The sequence below is a fragment of the Orcinus orca genome, chromosome 10 (genome assembly GCF_937001465.1).
Source record: "Orcinus orca chromosome 10, mOrcOrc1.1, whole genome shotgun sequence".
NCBI lineage: Eukaryota > Metazoa > Chordata > Mammalia > Artiodactyla > Delphinidae > Orcinus > Orcinus orca.
Window position 1 is genome coordinate 85,341,880 of NC_064568.1, and position 17,725 is coordinate 85,359,604.

General features: G+C 38.5%; 1 protein-coding gene across 9 annotated transcripts in view; it reads left to right on the forward strand.

Annotated features, from left to right (window-relative positions):
- SLC17A1 (solute carrier family 17 member 1) overlaps positions 1-17,725 on the forward strand; it is a 226,120-nt gene that overhangs the window by 41,796 nt on the left and 166,599 nt on the right. For all 9 annotated transcript variants that reach the window (XM_049693682.1, XM_049693687.1, XM_049693685.1 and 6 more), the window contains one exon: positions 15,981-16,071. In XM_049693682.1, the coding sequence (XP_049549639.1) occupies positions 15,981-16,071 (91 nt within the window). The remainder of the gene's footprint in view (positions 1-15,980; positions 16,072-17,725) is intronic.

Consider the following 17,725-nt stretch of genomic DNA (forward strand, 5'->3'; position numbering starts at 1 on the left):
TAATCAAGATCTCTGTGACAAAGAACTTTTCCTCTTTTTACTATGTTATGCCTTTTTTTAGATATAATAAGTGTGACTAATGGAAGCAGTTCTGTCATTTGCACAACTCCAGGGGACACTCTTCACATTGTACTTTATGGGGCTAGCAGTCTCTGGAGAACATAGATCCAATATGAACAGAATTATTTGAAGTTTTGTAAAGCAGTAGCCTGAGGTAGAGAGGCAAAAAGAAACCAAGAATAGTCTACTTTGTCACAGTTCTGTAAAGAATCTTGCCCATCAGATCTACACTAGGTGAAGGCCAGAGTAATGAAGACATGTATCCATTTGATTTATTGAGTTCTGAGACCCTCCTTAAAAATGCCTGCAGGTATTCTGATTACTTGGAATTATATAAAGACATAAACAGATTATTTGATATAGAATACACAATGCCACCTGAGCCATATGCACTCTGAAAAACAGGTAAATGAAGAATGTATACACAAATAGATAAAGGAAATTATAAATAGCTACCATTTATTGAGTATTTTTTATGTGCCTGTTATGCCCCAGTGTGAGATAATAGTGTCCACATAGTGTGGGTAAGGAAACAAAAGACCAGGGAAATGAATGTATATAAAGTCACATGATTAGTAATAAGTAGAGGGAAGGTTCATACCTAGAACGTCTGCCTCCAGAGCCGTCTAGATGTAGTCAATGCCTCACTGTGTTATTTACCAGTACCTGGTCACTAAGATGGGAAATATCTCAGCCAGCAAAGGCTTGGATAACATAGAACTTGACCTGAGTTGCATCATTCTAATGGGCCCAAATACCATGTTAGTCAGGTAATTTTGTAGCATCAGAGAAGATATACTAATAGACAATTTGGGAATATTCTTAGTCTCTTAAGCTAATTCATCCTCAATATTTAGGGCATATGTGCATTATGTCACAAACATATTATTTTATAATGCTTAAACTTTTTTTTTAACACCTTTATTGGGGTATAATTGCTTTACAATGGTGTGTTAGTTTCTGCTTTATAACAAAGTGAATCAGTTATACATATACATATGTTCCCATATGTCTTCCCTCTTGCGTCTCCCTCCCTCCCACCCTCCCTATCCCACCCCTCCAGGCTGTCACAAAGCACCGAGCCAATATCCCTGTGCCATGCGGCTGCTTCCCACTAGCTATCTACTTTACTACGTTTGTTAGTGTGTATATGTCCATGACTCTCTCTCGCCCTGTCACAGCTCACCCTTCCCCCTCCCCATAACCCCAAGTCCGTTCTCTAGTAGGTCTGCGTCTTTATTCCTGCCTTACCCCTAGGTTCTTCATGACATTTTTTTTTCTTAAATTCCATATATATGTGTTAGCATACGGTATTTGTCTTTTTCTTTCTGACTTACTTCACTCTGTATGACAGACTCTAAGTCTATCCACTTCATTACAAATAGCTCAATTTCGTTTCTTTTTATGGCTCAGTAATATTCCATTGTATATATGTGCCACATCTTCTTTATCCATTCATCCGATAATGGGCACTTAGGTTGTTTCCATCTCCGGGCTATTGTAAATAGAGCTGCAATGAACATTTTGGTACATGACTCTTTTTGAATTATGGTTTTCTCAGGGTACATGCCCAGTAGTGGGATTGCTGGGTCATATGGTAGTTCTATTTGCAGTTTTTTAAGGAACCTCCATACTGTTCTCCATAGTGGCTGAACCAATTCACATTCCCACCTGCAGTGCAAGAGTGTTCCCTTTTCTCCACACCCTCTCCAGCATTTATTGTTTCTACATTTTTTGATGATGGCCATTCTGACTGGTGTGAGATGATATCTCATTGTAGTTTTGATTTGCATTTCTCTAATGATTAATGATGTTTAGCATTCTTTCATGTGTTTGTTGGCAGTCTGTATATCTTCTTTGGAGAAATGTCTATTTAGGTCTTCTGCCCATTTTTGGATTGGGTTTTTTGTTTTTTTGTTATTGAGCTGCATGAGCTGCTTGTAAATTTTGGAGATTAATCCTTTGTCAGTTGCTTCATTTGCAAATATTTTCTCCCATTCTGAGGGTTGTCTTTTGGTCTTGTTTATGGTTTCCTTTGCTGTGCAAAAGCTTTGAAGTTTCATTAGGTCCCATTTGTTTATTTTTGTTTTTATTTACATTACTCTAGGAGGTGGGTCAGAAAGGATCTTGCTGTGATTTATGTCATAGAGTGTTCTGCCTATGTTTTCCTCTAAGAGTTTGATAGTTTCTGGCCTTACATTTAGGTCTTTAGTCCATTTTGAGCTTATTTTTGTGTATGGTGTTAGGGAGTGATCTAATCTCATACTTTTACATGTAGCTGTCCAGTTTTCCCAGCACCACTTATTGAGGAGGCTGTCCTTTCTCCACTGTACATTCCTGCCACCTTTATCAAAGATAAGGTGACCATATGTGCGTGGGTTTATCTCTGGGCTTTCTATCCTGTTCCATTGATCTATCTTTCTGTTTTTGTGCCAGTACCATACTGTCTTGATTACTGTAGCTTTGTAGTATAGTCTGAAGTCAGGGAGCCTGATTCCTCCAGCTCCTTTTTTCATTCTCAAGATTGCTTTGGCTATTCGGGGTCTTTTGTGTTTCCATACAAATTGCGAAATTTTTTGTTCTAGTTCTGTGAAAAATGCCATTGGTAGCTTGATAGGGATTGCATTGAATCTATAGATTGCTTTGGGTAGTAGAGTCATTTTCACAATGTTGATTCTTCCAATCCAAAAACATGGTATATCTCTCCATCTGTTTGTATCATCTTTAATTTCTTTCATCAGTGTCTTATAATTTTCTGCATACAGGTCTTTTGTCTCCTTAGGTAGGTTTATTCCTAGATATTTTATTCTTTTTGTTGCAATGGTAAATGGGAGTGTTTTCTTGATTTCACTTTCAGATTTTTCATCATTAGTGTATAGGAATGCCAGAGATTTCTGTGCATTAATTTTGTATCCTGCCACTTTACTAAATTCATTGATTAGCTCTAGTAGTTTTCTGGTAGCATCTTTAGGATTCTCTATGTATAGGATCATGTCATCTGCAAACAGTGACAGCTTTACTTCTTCTTTTCCGATTTGGATTCCTTTTATTTCCTTTTCTTCTCTGATTGCTGTGGCTAAAACTTCCAAAACTATGTTGAATAAGAGTGGTAAGAGTGGGCAACCTTGTCTTGTTCCTGATCTTAGTGGAAATGCTTTCAGTTTTTCACCATTGAGGATGATGTTTGCTGTGGGCTTGTCATATATTGCCTTTATTATGTTGAGGAAAGTTCCCTCTATGCCTACTTTCTGCAGGGCTTTTATCATAAATGGGTGTTGAATTTTGTCAAAAGCTTTCTCTGCATCTATTGAGATGATCATATGGTTTTTCTCCTTCAGTTTGTTAATATGCTTTATCACATTGATAGATTTGCGTATATTGAAGAATCCTTGCATTCCTGGAATAAACCCCACTTGATCATGGTGTATGATCCTTTTAATGTGCTGTTGGATTCTGTTTGCTAGTATTTTGTTGAGGATTTTTGCATGTATGTTCATCAGTGATATTGGTCTGTAGTTTTCTTTCTTTGTGACATCCTTGTCTGGTTTTGGTATCAAGGTGATGGTGGCCTTGTAGAAGGAATTTGGGAGTGTTCCTCCCTCTGCTATATTTTGGAAGAGTTTGAGAAGGATCGGTGTTAGCTCTTCTTAAATGTTTGATAGAATTCGCCTGTGAAGCCATCTGGTCCTGGGCTTTTGTTTGTTGGAAGACTTTTAATCACAGTTTCAATTTCAGTGCTTGTGATTGGTCTGTTCATATTTTCTATTTCTTCCTGATTCAGTCTTGGCAGGTTCTGCATTTCTAAGAATTTGTCCATTTCTTCCACATTGTCCATTTTATTGGCATAGAGTTGCTTGTAGTAATCTCTCATGATCTCTTTTATTTCTGCAGTGTCAGTTGTTACTTCTCCTTTTTCATTTCTAATTCTATTGATTTGAGTCTTCTCCCTTTTTTTCTTGATGAGTCTGGCTAGTGGTTTATCTATTTTGTTTATCTTCTCAAAGAACCAGCGTTTAGTTTTATTGATCTTTGCTATTGTTTCCTTCATTTCTTTTTCATTTATTTCTGATCTGATTTTTATGATTTCTTTCCTTCTGCTAGCTTTGGGGTTTTTTTGTTCTTTTTTCTCTAATTGCTTGAGGTGCAAGGTTAGGTTGTTTATTCGAGATGTTTCCTGCTTCTTAAGGTGGGCTTGTATTGCTATAAACTTCCCCCTTAGAACTGCTTTTGCTGCATCCCATAGGTTTTGGGTCGTTGTGTCTCCATTGTCATTTGTTTCTAGGTATTTTTTTATTTCCTCTTTGATTTCTTCAGTGATCACTTCACTATTAAGTAGTGTATTGTTTAGCCTCCACGTGTTTGTATTTTTTACAGATCTTTTCCTGTAATTGATATCTAGTCTCATGGCGTTGTGGTCGGAAAAGATACTTGATACAATTTCAATTTTCTTAAATTTACCAAGGCTTGATTTGTGACCCAAGATATGATCTATCCTGGAGAATGTTCCATGAGCACTTGAGAAGAAAGTGTATTCTGTTGTTTTTGGATGGAGTGTCCTATAAATATCAATGAAGTCCATCTTGTTTAATGTATCATTTAAAGCTTGTGTTTCCTTATTTATTTTCATTTTGGATGATCTGTCCATGGGTGAAAGTGGGGTGTTAAAGTCCCCTACTATGAATGTGTTACTGTCGGTTTCCCCTTTTATGGCTGTTAGTATTTGCCTTATGTATTGAGGTGCTCCTATGTTGGGTGCATAAATATTTACAATTGTTATATCTTCTTCTTGGATCGATCCCTTGATCATTATGTGCTGTCCTTTGTCTCTTTTAATAGTCCTTATTTTAAAGTCTATTTTGTCTGAAATGCGAATTGCTACTCCAGCTTTCTTTTGGTTTCCATTTGCATGGAATATCTTTTTCCATCCATTTCCATTTCAGTTTGTATGTGTCTCTAGGTCTGAAGTGGGTCTCTTGTAGACAGCATATATAAGGGTCTTGTTTTTGTATCCATTCAGCCAATCTGTGTCTTTTGGTGGGAGCATTTAGTCCATTTACATTTAAGGTAATTATCGATATGTATGTTCCTATTCCCATTTTCTAAATTGTTTTGGGTTCGTTATTATAGGTCTTTTCCTTCTCTTGTGTTTCTTGTCTAGAGAAGTTCCTTTAGCATTTGTTGTAAAGCTGGTTTGGTGGTGCTGAACTCTCTCAGCTTTTGCTTGTCTGTAAAGGTTTTAATTTCTCCTTCAAATCTGAATGAGATCCTTGCTGGGTGGAGTAGTCTTTGTTGCAGGTTTTTCTCCTTCATCACTTTCAGTATGTCCTGCCACTCCCTTCTGGCTTGTAGGGTTTCTGCTGAGAGATCAGCTGTTAACCTTATGGGGATTCCCTTGTGTGTTATTTGTTGTTTTTCCCTTGCTGCTTTTAATATGCTTTCTTTGTATTTAATTTTTGACAGTTTGATTAATATGTGTCTTGGCGTATTTCTCCTTGGATTTATCCTGTTTGGGACTCTCTGTGCTTCCTGGACTTGATTAACTATTTCCTTTCCCATATTAGGGAAGTTTTCAACTATAATCTCTTCAAATATTTTCTCAGTCCCTTTCTTTTTCTCTTCTTCTTCTGGAACCCCTATAAATCGAATGTTGGTGCGTTTAATGTTGTCCCAGAGGACTCTGAGACTGTCCTCAGTTCTTTTCATTCTCTTTTCTTTATTCTTCTCTGCAGTAGTTATTTCCACTATTTTATCTTCCAGGTCACTTATCCGTTCTTCTGCCTCAGTTATTCTGCTATTGATCCCATCTAGAGTACTTTTAATTTCATTTATTGTGTTGTTCATCGTTGCTTGTTTCATCTTTATTTCTTCTAGGTCCTTGTTAACTGTTTCTTGCATTTTGTCCATTCTATTTCCAAGATTTTGGATCATCCTTACTATCATTATTCTGAATTCTTTTTCAGGTAGACTGCCTATTTCCTCTTCATTTGTTAGGTCTGGTGCATTTTTATCTTGCTCCTTTATCTGCTGTGTGTTTTTCTGTCTTCTCATTTTGCTTATCTTACTGTGTTTGGGGTCTCCTTTTTGCAGGCTGCAGGTTCGTAGTTCCTGCTGTTTTTGATGTCTGTCTCCAGTGGCTAAGGTTGGTTCAGTGGGTTGTGTAGGCTTCCTGGTGGAGGGGACTAGTGCCCGTGTTGTGGTGGATGAGGCTGGATCTTGTCTCTCTAGTGGGCAGGTCCACATCTGGTGGTGTGTTTTGGGGTGTCTGTGGACTTATTATGATTTTAGGCAGCCTCTCAGCTAATGGGTGGGGTTGTGTTCCTGTTTTGCTAGTTGTTTGGCATAGGTTGTCCAGCACTGTAGCTTGCTGGTCGTTGAGTGAAGCTGGGTGCTGGTGTTAAGATGGAGGTCTCTGGGAGATTTTCGCTGTTTGATATTATGTGGAGCTGGGAGGTCTCTTGTTGACCAGTGTCCTGAAGTTGGCTCTCCTACCTCAGAGGCAGAGCCCTGACTCCTGGCTGGAGCACCAAGAGCCTTTCATCCACACGGCTCAGAACAAAAGGAAGAAAAAGTAGAGAGAATTAGTAGAAGTATGAGGAAAGAAAGAAGGGAAGGAGGGAAGGAAGGAGGGAAGAAAGAAAGAAAGAAGCAAAGAAGGAAAGAAGGCAAGAAGGAAAGAAAGGAGGGAGGGAGGGAGGAAGGAAGGAAGGAGGGAAAGAAGGAAAAAAGAAAGAAAGAAGATACAGTAAAAATAAAATAAAGTATAATAAAGTTATTGAATTAAAAAATACTTATTTAGAAAAAAAAAGGGACGGATAGAACCTTAGGACAAATGTTGGAAGCAAAGCTATACAGACAAAATCTTACACAGAAGCATACACATACACCCTCACAAAAAGAGGTAAAGGGGGAAAAATCATAAATCTTGCTCTCAGAGACCACCTCCTCAATTTGGGATGATTCGTTGTCTAAAGGAGGGAAGGAAGGAAGGAAAGAAAGAAAGAAAGAAAGAAAGAAAGAAAAGAAAGAAAGAAAGAGAAAGAAAGAAAGAAAAGTATAATAAAGTTATTAAAATTAATTATTAAGAAAAAGAATTAAAAAAAAAAACCATGGACGGATAGAACCCTAGTACAAATGGTGGAAGCAAGACTATACAGACAAGATCTCACACAGAAGCATACACATACACATTCACAAAAAGAGGAAAAGGGAACAAAATCATAGATCTTGCTCCTAAAGTCCACCTCCTCAATTTGGGATCATTCCTTGTCTATTCACGTATTCCACAGATGCAGGGTATATCAAGTTGATTGTGGAGCTTTAATCCGCTGCTTCTGAGGCTGCTGGGAGAGATTTCCCTTTCTCTTCTTTGTTCTCACAGCTCCCGGGGCTCAGCTTTGGATTTGGCCCTGCCTCTGCGTGTAGGTCGCTGGAGGGCGTCTGTTTTTTGCTCAGACAGGAGGGGGTTAAAGGAGCCGCTGATTCGGGGGCTCTGGCGCACTCAGGCCTGGGGGTGGGGGGAGGGAGGGGCACTACGTGCGGGGCGGGCCTGCGGCGGCAGAGGCCGGCGTGACGTTGCACCAGCCTGAGGCCCGCCATGCGTTCTCCCTGGGAAGTTGTCCCTGGATCCCGGGAACCTGGCAGTGGCGGGCTGCACAGGCTCCCCGGAAGAGGGGTGTGGAGAGTGACCTGTGCTCGCACACAGGCCCCTTGGTGGCGGCAGCAGCAGCCTTAGCCGTCTCCCGCCCGTCTCTAGGGTCCGCGCTTTTAGCCGCGGCTCGCGCCTGTCTCTGGAGCTCCTTTAAGCAGCGCTCTTAAGCCGCTCTCCTCGTGCACCAGGAAACAAAGAGGTAAGAAAAAGTCTCTTGCCTCTTCTGTAGGTGCAGACTTTTCCCAGGACTCCCTCCCGGCTAGCCGTGGTGCACTAACCCCTTCAGGCTATGTTCAAGCAGCCAACCCCAGTCCTCTCCCTGCGCTCTGTCCGAAACCGAAACCCAAGCCTCAGCTCGCAGCCCCGCCCGCCCTGGCGGGTGAGCAGACAAGCCCCTCGGGCTGGTGAGTGCCGGTCGGCACCGATCCTCTGTGCGGGAATCTCCCCGCTTTGCCCTCCGCACCCGTTGCTGTGCTCTCCTCCGCGGCTTTGAAGCTCCCCCCTCCGCCTCCCGCAGTCTGCGCCCGCGAAGGGGCTTCCTAGTGTGTGGAAACTTTTCCTCCTTCACAGTTCCTTCCCACTGGTGCAGGTGCCGTCCCTATTATTTTGTCTCTGTTTTTTCTTTTTTTCTTTTGCCCTAACCAGGTACGTGGGGAGTTTCTTGCCTTTTGGGAGGTTTGAGGTCTTCCTGCCAGCCTTCAGTAGGTGTTCTGTAGGAGTTTTTCTACGTGTAGATGTATTTCTGGTGTATCTGTGGGGAGGAAGGTGATCTCCGCGTCTTACTCTTCCGTCATCTTCAAGGTTCCCTATAATGCTTAAACTTTTTAATGGTTGGGGATAAAACTTATTCCTAATATTCCTAACCATATACTTCCCTTGCCTATTAAAAAGAGTCCCCTTAGAGGATAAATTACTCAACTGTCCTTTTAGGGGAATTTGGTCTTTGCTAGAACTGAGGAATAGGGCAAGTGATTATATTTTTTGAGCATAACGAAGGCGTCAAGGAAGAAGAGGAGACACAGGTGTGGTTCTGTGAGAATATTGTTTGGGAAATGCAATTGAGTGAGACAGAGAAGACCTGGGAATGTAGTGACCATCTCTTTGGTGGGTAGCATGAGTAGAAAAGCACAGAGGATTCTAAAGATGCTGTGTGATGCATTAAGCAGGCATTGTCATCCCCTTGACATTCTTAAAGGGAGGCTCCAAACTTTTTTTAATTGCTTTTAATTATTTTTGACTGATGGATGGGTCATGCACCCTTGAATTTCCCCCCATGTGGGACTGAAGTATAGTTCAGGTATCTGAATCTTATTTAGGTTTTACTAAATCATTATTACACCAAAATATAAAATCAATTAAATTGAAATTAAATTAAAATTAAATTAAATTGAAAGTTACCCTTCCAAAATGCTTTTACCATGGGTTATTGCAGCTGAAGAATAAACAATTTTAGAGCTAATAGCTTTCCAGGAAACTGTCCGGCATTAAAATAATCTCCAGGTTGTTTTCATTCCCCATATCAAATACCTATTGTTTGGGATTTGGGTGGCATGAGGTATGGAGCATATAAAGCTCTCACCTTGCTACTCTCAGATTAGTGAACTGCTCCATACTGTGGATGTGTAATGATTTTCAGAGCAATTGTCCTGGCACTCAGGACTCTTGACACTGGGGATTTTGTTTATATCTCTAATTATGGAATAAAAGCACCTCTTTCAGTAAAAATAGGTTAAATCCTTTCCCACCACCACAGCCCACCAAAGACTTCTGAATCTGAAAAGAGAGCATAGTCATTAAAGGTGCTATAGTTACTGAATATATAATAGGATAAATAAAAAGAAAGCCACACCTAGACTTGTTATTGCAAAACTGTGAAAAAAGAGCTGTACACAAAGGACACGTTACTTTCAAAGGAGCAAGAGTAATACTGACCACTGTCTTCTCAACAGAAACTATGAAAGCTAGAAGCCAATTCCTAACATGCTACCAAAAAAAAAAAAATCATTGTTAACCTAGAAGTCTTTGTCCAGCAAACACTTCCTTCAAGAATTAAGGTAGGGGCTCCCCTAGTGGCACAGTGGTTAAGAATCCGCCTGCCAATGCAGGGGACACGGGTTCAAGCCCTGGGCCGGGATGATCCCACATGCCGCGGAGCAACTAGGCCTGTGAGCCACAACTACTGAGCCTACGCGTCTGGAGCCTGTGCTCCGCAACAAGAGAGGCCGCGACAGTGAGAGGCCCGCGCACCGCGATGAAGAGAGGCCCGCTCGCCGCAACTAGAGAAAGCCCTCGCACAGAAACGAAGACCCAACACAGCCATAAATAAATAAATAAATAAATTTATTAAAAAAAAAAGAAGGTAATATAAAAACATTTTTCAGACAAACTGGGAATTCATCAGCAACAGACCTCCAGTGAAAGAATTATTAAATGGGAATTCTTCAGGCAGAAGTAAAATAATCACAGATGAAACATAGAGGTATAGAAACAAATGAAGAGAGATGGAGAGGAAAAATGTTAGAGTAAATCCAGTAATTACTGAATTCACAAAACAAAAACAATAATACCCTATAGGGTATAAAATATATAAATTAAAATGCATAACAATAAATAGCACATAAGATGAGAGGGTATAAGTGAATTGAAGTGTCCCAAGGTGCTTTCATTAATGGGAATTTTTTTTTTTTTTTTTTTTTTTTTTTGCCATACGCGGGCCTCTCATTGTTGTGGCCTCTCCCGTTGCGGAGCACAGGCTCCAGACGCGCAGGCTCAGCGGCCATGGCTCACGGGCCCAGCCGCTCCGCGGCATGTGGGATCCTCCCAGACTGGGGCACGAACCCGTGTCCCCTGCATCGGCAGGCGGACTCTCAACCACTGCGCCACCAGGGAAGCCCCATTAATGGGAATTTTTTAACATTAATTTATATTAGAGCATAATAAGTTAAGGATACATGTTTTACTCTCTAAGGTAACTACTGAGGGATAATAAAAGTGTAAAGGGAATGATATTTAAAAAAACAAGTAATGAAAAAGAAATCAAGTGAAATTATAAAGGAAGGTAGAATAGAAGGGAAAAAAATAGAATGATGATCATTTTAAGTCAAATGTGTCAGAAAAACATGAAATATAAAAGAACCAATTCTTCCAAATTTTAAGTTAACCTTGATTGAAATAAAAGCAAAAACAAAATTAAAGTAGATTAAAAGTAAAATAAAGGAAACTAGATCAGCCAATGTAGATTTTAAGACAAGATACATTACTAGAGATAAAGAAGGATATTTTATAATTATTTTAATCCACTAGAAGATATTTCTATGCATCTAACATTTTACAACCATAAAGCAAAATTTGAGAAAACTCGTAAACCTCCTCATGGGATTGAGCAGCTTGTGTATGACTGATATTCTGGCTGGGAAAAACTGGAAAAGTCCAGATAAAATACCATGAGTATTCACTAAAAGGTATCAGACAGCAGCAGAAGCCAGTAGGACCAAAGACATCAGAGGCTAGCACCTCTGAGAGGTGAGCTGACAATCCCCACCATTTTTTCCTTGGGGCTACTTGCCAATTCAGGAGATTGGCAAAAGGCTGATAATCCGGCTTTGGCCCTGGTAGAAGCCTGCAGCTCTGGACGTAGAAATTAGCCAAGCATTTGTCAGTTGCACAGGGCTAGAGTGGCAAAATTGGAAATTAAGGGAACTTAAACACAAAGTCAGTTTCTCTCCTTGAGATGTTTTTTGAATTCTGAAGTTTAATAGGGTAAGGGGCAAAAAAAATCTAAGCTAAAAATCAATAAGAAACATGGCAGAATTTCCCATACCATCTGTGCTAAGGAGACAAGCTCTACCAGGGCCTGGTGGGACCCAGCTGAGTATGCCAAGCTCTCTATTTAACACCATGGAGGGCTATATTCAAGGAACGGGGGGTACCAGAGGTAAACTGAGTCTTATCAAAATTGAAGCCTAGCCTCATCTCATTTCATTCCCTACTTAGGTTAGAGTGTTCGATTTCCTCCCCTCCAAATCTATCTATTAGAGAAAAGAGTAAATCTTTTCTGGCAAAATACAATATATTCTAAAGTCTATAGCTTCTTTATTTAGTGTCCATCATTAAATAAAAATTACTAGGCATGCCAAGGGACAGGGCCATTTGATTAATAACCATAAAATGCCATTAGAAATAGTCATACAAATGATACAGATATTAAAGTTATCAGGTAAGGGCCTCCCTGGTGGTGCAGTGGTTAAGAATCTGCCTTCCAATGTAGGGGACACAGGTTCGATCCCTGGTCCAGGGAGATCCCACACACTGTGGAGCAACTAAGCCTGTGTGCCACAACTACTGAGCCCACATGCCACAACTACTGAAGCCCACGAGCCTAGAACCCATGCTCTGCAACAAGAGAAGCCACCGCAATGAGAAGCTCCCACTTGCTGCAACTAGAGAAAGCCTGCACACAGCAGTGAAGACCCAATGCAGCCAAAAATAAGTAAATTAAAAAAAAGAAACTCTCAGATCTTTATTAAAAATAAATAACTGAATAAAAATAAAGTTATCAGGCAAAATGAACTTCAAAATATCTATGAAAGCTGAAGAAAATAGATGAAAAGATAAACAATTGACCAGCACTGGAATCTATAAAAACAATCAAATGGAAATTCTAGAACTGAAAAATAAAATGTCTGAAATTAAGATCTTCATAGATAGGTTTAAAAACAGATTAGCCACAAGAGAATATAGATTGGTAAACTGGAAAACATTAAGAAAATCCAAATTGAAACATATAGAGAAAAGAATAGAAAATAAAGAAATAAGCAGAAATGTGGAATTAAGTGAAAAGGCTAACAAATCTGTACTTAAGTCTCAGAAGGAAAAAACAGATAAAATGTGACGTAATCAGTATTTTAACAGAAAACAGCCCCAAATAGCTCAAAAGTAATAAAAGACCATAAGCCACACATGCACAAAGCTCTGCAAATTTAAATCATGACACAATGTAAATTTGTATATATATATAGTAAGAATGCTGAAAGTCAAAGACAAAAGTCTTAAAAGGAACTAGAGAGAAAAGACATGCTACTTTCAAGTAGCAAGAATAAGCCTGACATCTGACTTTTCAACAGAAACTATGAAAGCCAGAAGATAATGAAATGAGTTCTATAAAATGCTGAAACATAAATGCCAACCTAGAATTTTATGCCTAGTGAAAATATTCTTCAAAAATCAAAACAGGGCTTCCCTGGTGGCGCAGTGGTTGAGAGTCTGCCTGCCGATGCATGGGACACGGGTTCGTGCCCCGGTCCGGGAAGATCCCACATGCCGCAGAGCGACTGGGTCCGTGAGCCATGGCCGCTGAGCCTGCGTGTCCGGAGCCTGTGCTCCACAACGGGAGAGACCGCGACAGTGAGAGGCCCGTGTACAGCAAAAAAAAAAAAAAAAGCAAAATAAAAATGTTTTCAGACAGGCAAACAGAGAAATTTTCATCAGCAGATTTTCACTAAAAGAAATATTAAAAGCGATTTTTCAGTCAGAAAGAAATTATCCCTGATGAAACCTGAAAATGCAAGACAGACTGAGGAGCAATAGGGGGGTAAATATGAGTGTAATTAGGAGACCATTGATCTTTAAAACAACAGAGTATCTTATGACTTGAAATGCATATAGAAATAAAATACACTAAAGAATGAAAATACAGGATGAACTAATGCAAAGAACTAAAAATTCTAATATTCTGGCATTATGAAAATAGTAAAAGTATAATTCATAATAAACTTAAGTAAAGTGCATGTTATATCTTCAGTGCTGAAAAGAATAGTGAAATGTCATAGAAGGAAAAATGAAATGAAAATGGATTAATCTAAAAGAAAAAAGTGCAATGAGAAAAAGGATAGGTCAAATAGAAAATAAATAGCAGATAATCACAAATACATCAGTAATTATATTAAATTAATATGGATGAAATACTCCAAGTAAGTATCAAGATTTTCAAGCTCAATAAAAAAGGAGATGCAGCTCTATGCTGCAAATAAAAGACAAATTAAACATGAGGATACAGAAAGGATGAAATAAAAGGATGGGTAAAGACATGCCAAACAAATATTAACCCAAAGAAACCTGGAATAACTATGTTAATATCAAATAAAATAGACTTTAATTCATGAAACATTACTAGAAATAATGATATTTCATAATGGTAAAGAGAAAAATATAGAATTCTACTTCTTTTGGAACCCAATCATACAGCTTTAATTTATACTCATCGTGAATTGAGCAAACTCAAAGAACTAGACAGATTTACAATGAAAGAAGAGACTTTCACATACTTGTTTCAATAGCTTATACCAAAAAAGAGGTAGACAAAAAAGATATGGATGATTAAACAACAACAACAATGAACAGAGTTGACCTAATTGACATATGTAGAACACTGCACTCAATAAGGAGAGAATTCACATTCTTTTCAGTTGCCCATGGGACATTTTTCCTGAAATTAACAATATGCTGGATCATAAAGCAAGCTGCAGTTCATTTTAAATGACTAAAGTCATTCAGAATACATTAATCACTGTGAAATTAAGGTTGCTATCAAAAGCAAAAGATAAGTAACTCCCATTGCTTTGAAACTAATGTTTAGGTCAAAGAAGAAATCGCATTTGAAATTAGAAAATATTTTAAATTACAATGAAATATGACATATCAACGCATGTGGGATGCATTTAAAATCATGCCCAGAGAAATGTATAGCTTTAAACATATATACTGAATGACGATTAAGTCTTAATATCAATAATCATGTTTGTATCTCAAGTAGGGAAAAAAAGCAGCAAATTAAACCCAAAGAAAGTAGAAGGAAAGAAATTATGAAGAGTAGGACAAAAAAATGATATGTAAAGCCAACAATATCAAAAGTTGCTTCTTTGAAAATTAATAAAATTAGTGAAATAAAGATTGATCAGGAAAAAGGAAAAAATTATCAATATAAGTGATGAAAATGGCTGCATTGTAATAACTCTTAGCACATAATAAAGAAAATAACAATATTATAAACAAGTTCATACCAATAAATCTGACAATTTAGATGAAATTGAAAAGTTCCACAACACATAGAGTCATAAAATTGTAAGTATTTTTTGTGGTGGAAGGTGATTATGAAGGCAAAAGTAACAAGGGCTCCCAAAGGCATAAGTGACCCTATTACCACTGAAAACTCAGGAGTTCTATTGCTAAAATGAAAAAGGAAACAATGAATACTGGAGACAAGTGATGGTTTCTGCCCCAATCTGCACCTGTGGCTGCTCATAACCATAAATCTTCTTCACACATTAAAAGACACTTTCCATCTCCCCCAAAAAAGAGCCAACTCAAATTTCCACCATGTGACTGCATACAGCTCCACAATCCAAGGACTCTAGGTCCAGATGTGACGCTTCTCTGACCCAGGACCCATAAACTAATAAACTATACACTCCCTACCATATTCAACAGGTAAAGGCAGAGTAAGAATGGAAAAGACCCAAGGAAATAAAATAAGAGAGCAAAACAAAAAAAAGCCCTCACTCTCATAAAAGGCAAGAATTGAAAACAGGGAACATTTTATGGTGAAATCTGTTGGGCAGGAAAGGCACAGACTCCCTGTCCTGGAGTGAACTAATTTCTTGATTAGACACGTGTTCTGTTCTGCAAGAGGCACTTCCTTGTTCTTTATGGCTGATGGATTTGATCCCTACTTTATCTATTATTCTCTGTGGCTTCCCTGCTTTTGTAGCTCCACTTTCTGCTGAAGTTGGTTTTGGCGCTCAGGAATGGCCAATCACAGTTGCTTGTAAAGAAGTTTCTGGTTTCCTTGCCTGAATAATGGGAGCAATCATAGCGGCCAGTAGTTCTGGGACTGTGAGAATAGGTCAGGTGAACAGAGCCCTTCAATTTTGTATTAATCCCAAACCTGTTCCTATTACCAACACATATCACCTTTGGAATTTCTCAACTGTATTTATAGATTTCCTAACTCTGCTGGCTTTTACTCTAATATGGCCTCATTTTCTCAATATATTAATATTCTTTACTGCTAAAGCCAACCTTTCTGGCTCTGCAGTGCAACCAGAAAGTTACTTATATCCATATACTTTTTCAGACATTTTTAATGGAATTTGAATAGTGGAAATGGGAAATTTAGGAAGTTAACAGTTATCTCTCTTAAATCTCATTTCATTAGGTTTTTCCTGCAGCACATGTATTACTTTACATCTGTGTATTGTCATTCATTTTTGTATAGATATTATGGATTTCTTAAAGGATTTACAAATGTAATTGGACTAACAGGAGGACTAGTTGCTTCCACTGTGACTGGAGTGATCCTTAGTCAGGTAAGGAACACCCAGACATGGGTAGTTATTTTTCTCATATTAACTGTACAGAAAAAGAAAGTGTAAGGCATACAAAAAGTTGCAGAGGAGACATCAGCAAGAGGTGAGTTATGAGTTTTTGTGTCATATTAAACTTGGCATTCCCTCCAAACTTACAGAGGATACAAGTTCTTTCTTGCTATATGTCAATTAGTTGTGCTGGTAACTCTTTAATCATTGGTTATTGAAACAGAAGTGGACCTCTGTGATTTTTAACAATTAATGTGTGTCTTTATCAAAACAGGTAGTTGACTGGGTGAATGGTAATATAAGTAAGAAGTTATAGTTTTGTCAGGAAAGGAATGAAAAATCAGGAAAAAATACAATTTTAGAATGACCAAAAGAAACAGTTCTATGAAGGCTGGCTTCTGTTCCTATGGATGAGGTTACCTGAAATTCTCCTCTTAAAAATACTTAAAATGCCTTATGTGGTGCTGAAGGAAAATAACTGCTAGTCTAGAATTCTACAATCCATCAAAAAAAATCCATCATAAAAAATGAAGTTTAAATTCATCCATTTTCAAACAGAAACAGAATTCATCAGAAGTAGGCTAGCACTGAGAAAAAAAAGCTAGTTTTTTAGGGAGAAATAAAATTAACCCAGATGGTAGATTGGAGATACAAAAGGGAAAAGAGGCAACAGAAATGATCAATACATGGATGATTCTACAGGAATATTGTATAAATTGATAGTATTATGTAAAAAACCCCAGTTCTCAAAGCTGGTTACCGAGTGGAGGCAAAATCACTATCATCACCCGGGTGATAACTGGAAACACGTGCACGTTCCTCAACCATCACATTTATTCTGACTTTTCTTCTTAAGCCACAGATAATTTACCTGCTAACCATTAATACTAAGTTTCTTTATTATTTGTTACATTAGTTCATCTTTGACCAGGATTTATTGATCTGTTATGATGACTCTGTTCTGATACACCTGAACATGCTTTCTCCAACACACTATATTGCAAATGGCTGTACAATCTTTGCCAACACATTTTGAAGAATTCTGTGGTCCCAGAGTCTAATAATATATATTCAAAAAATTTTAAATGCCTTATCAAATTTTAACAATCATGTTAAATGCATGCCTGATCTTGAGAAAAAAAATAAGGGAAAATTTCAGAGATTGAACATGAAGGAAGATCTTGATTCCAGAGAGGTAAATGACCATCAAAGCCACTGGCTGCCTTGGAGAAATTGCCCATCCTGGGTGTTATAATGGACACCCAGTTATAATGGACAAGCAGAGCATAAGAGATAATATCCCAAAACCACTCATAAAAGAAGAGTCAGAATGAAAATGCTGATATATATCTGTAACCACTAAGGACTACAACCTCACACCACTACTACCATGTAGCTCATATATAAACTTGGAGGAAAGTTTTGGAGGAAAATCTCCAAGCTGAAAGGTAGCAGTGTTCAGGCAAATACTCCAATTGCTCCTTGTCCCACAACTTTGGCCAAGAAGAGACAATTTGTACTCACCATGGCCAAATTTCCCATAGAGAGGAGCCTCCCGACCATCATGTGCTAGGACTTATGGTATCAGAAAGGCTAGAAACATCACTATAACCATGGAAGCTCCCTGATCAGAGAGGTAGCCTTA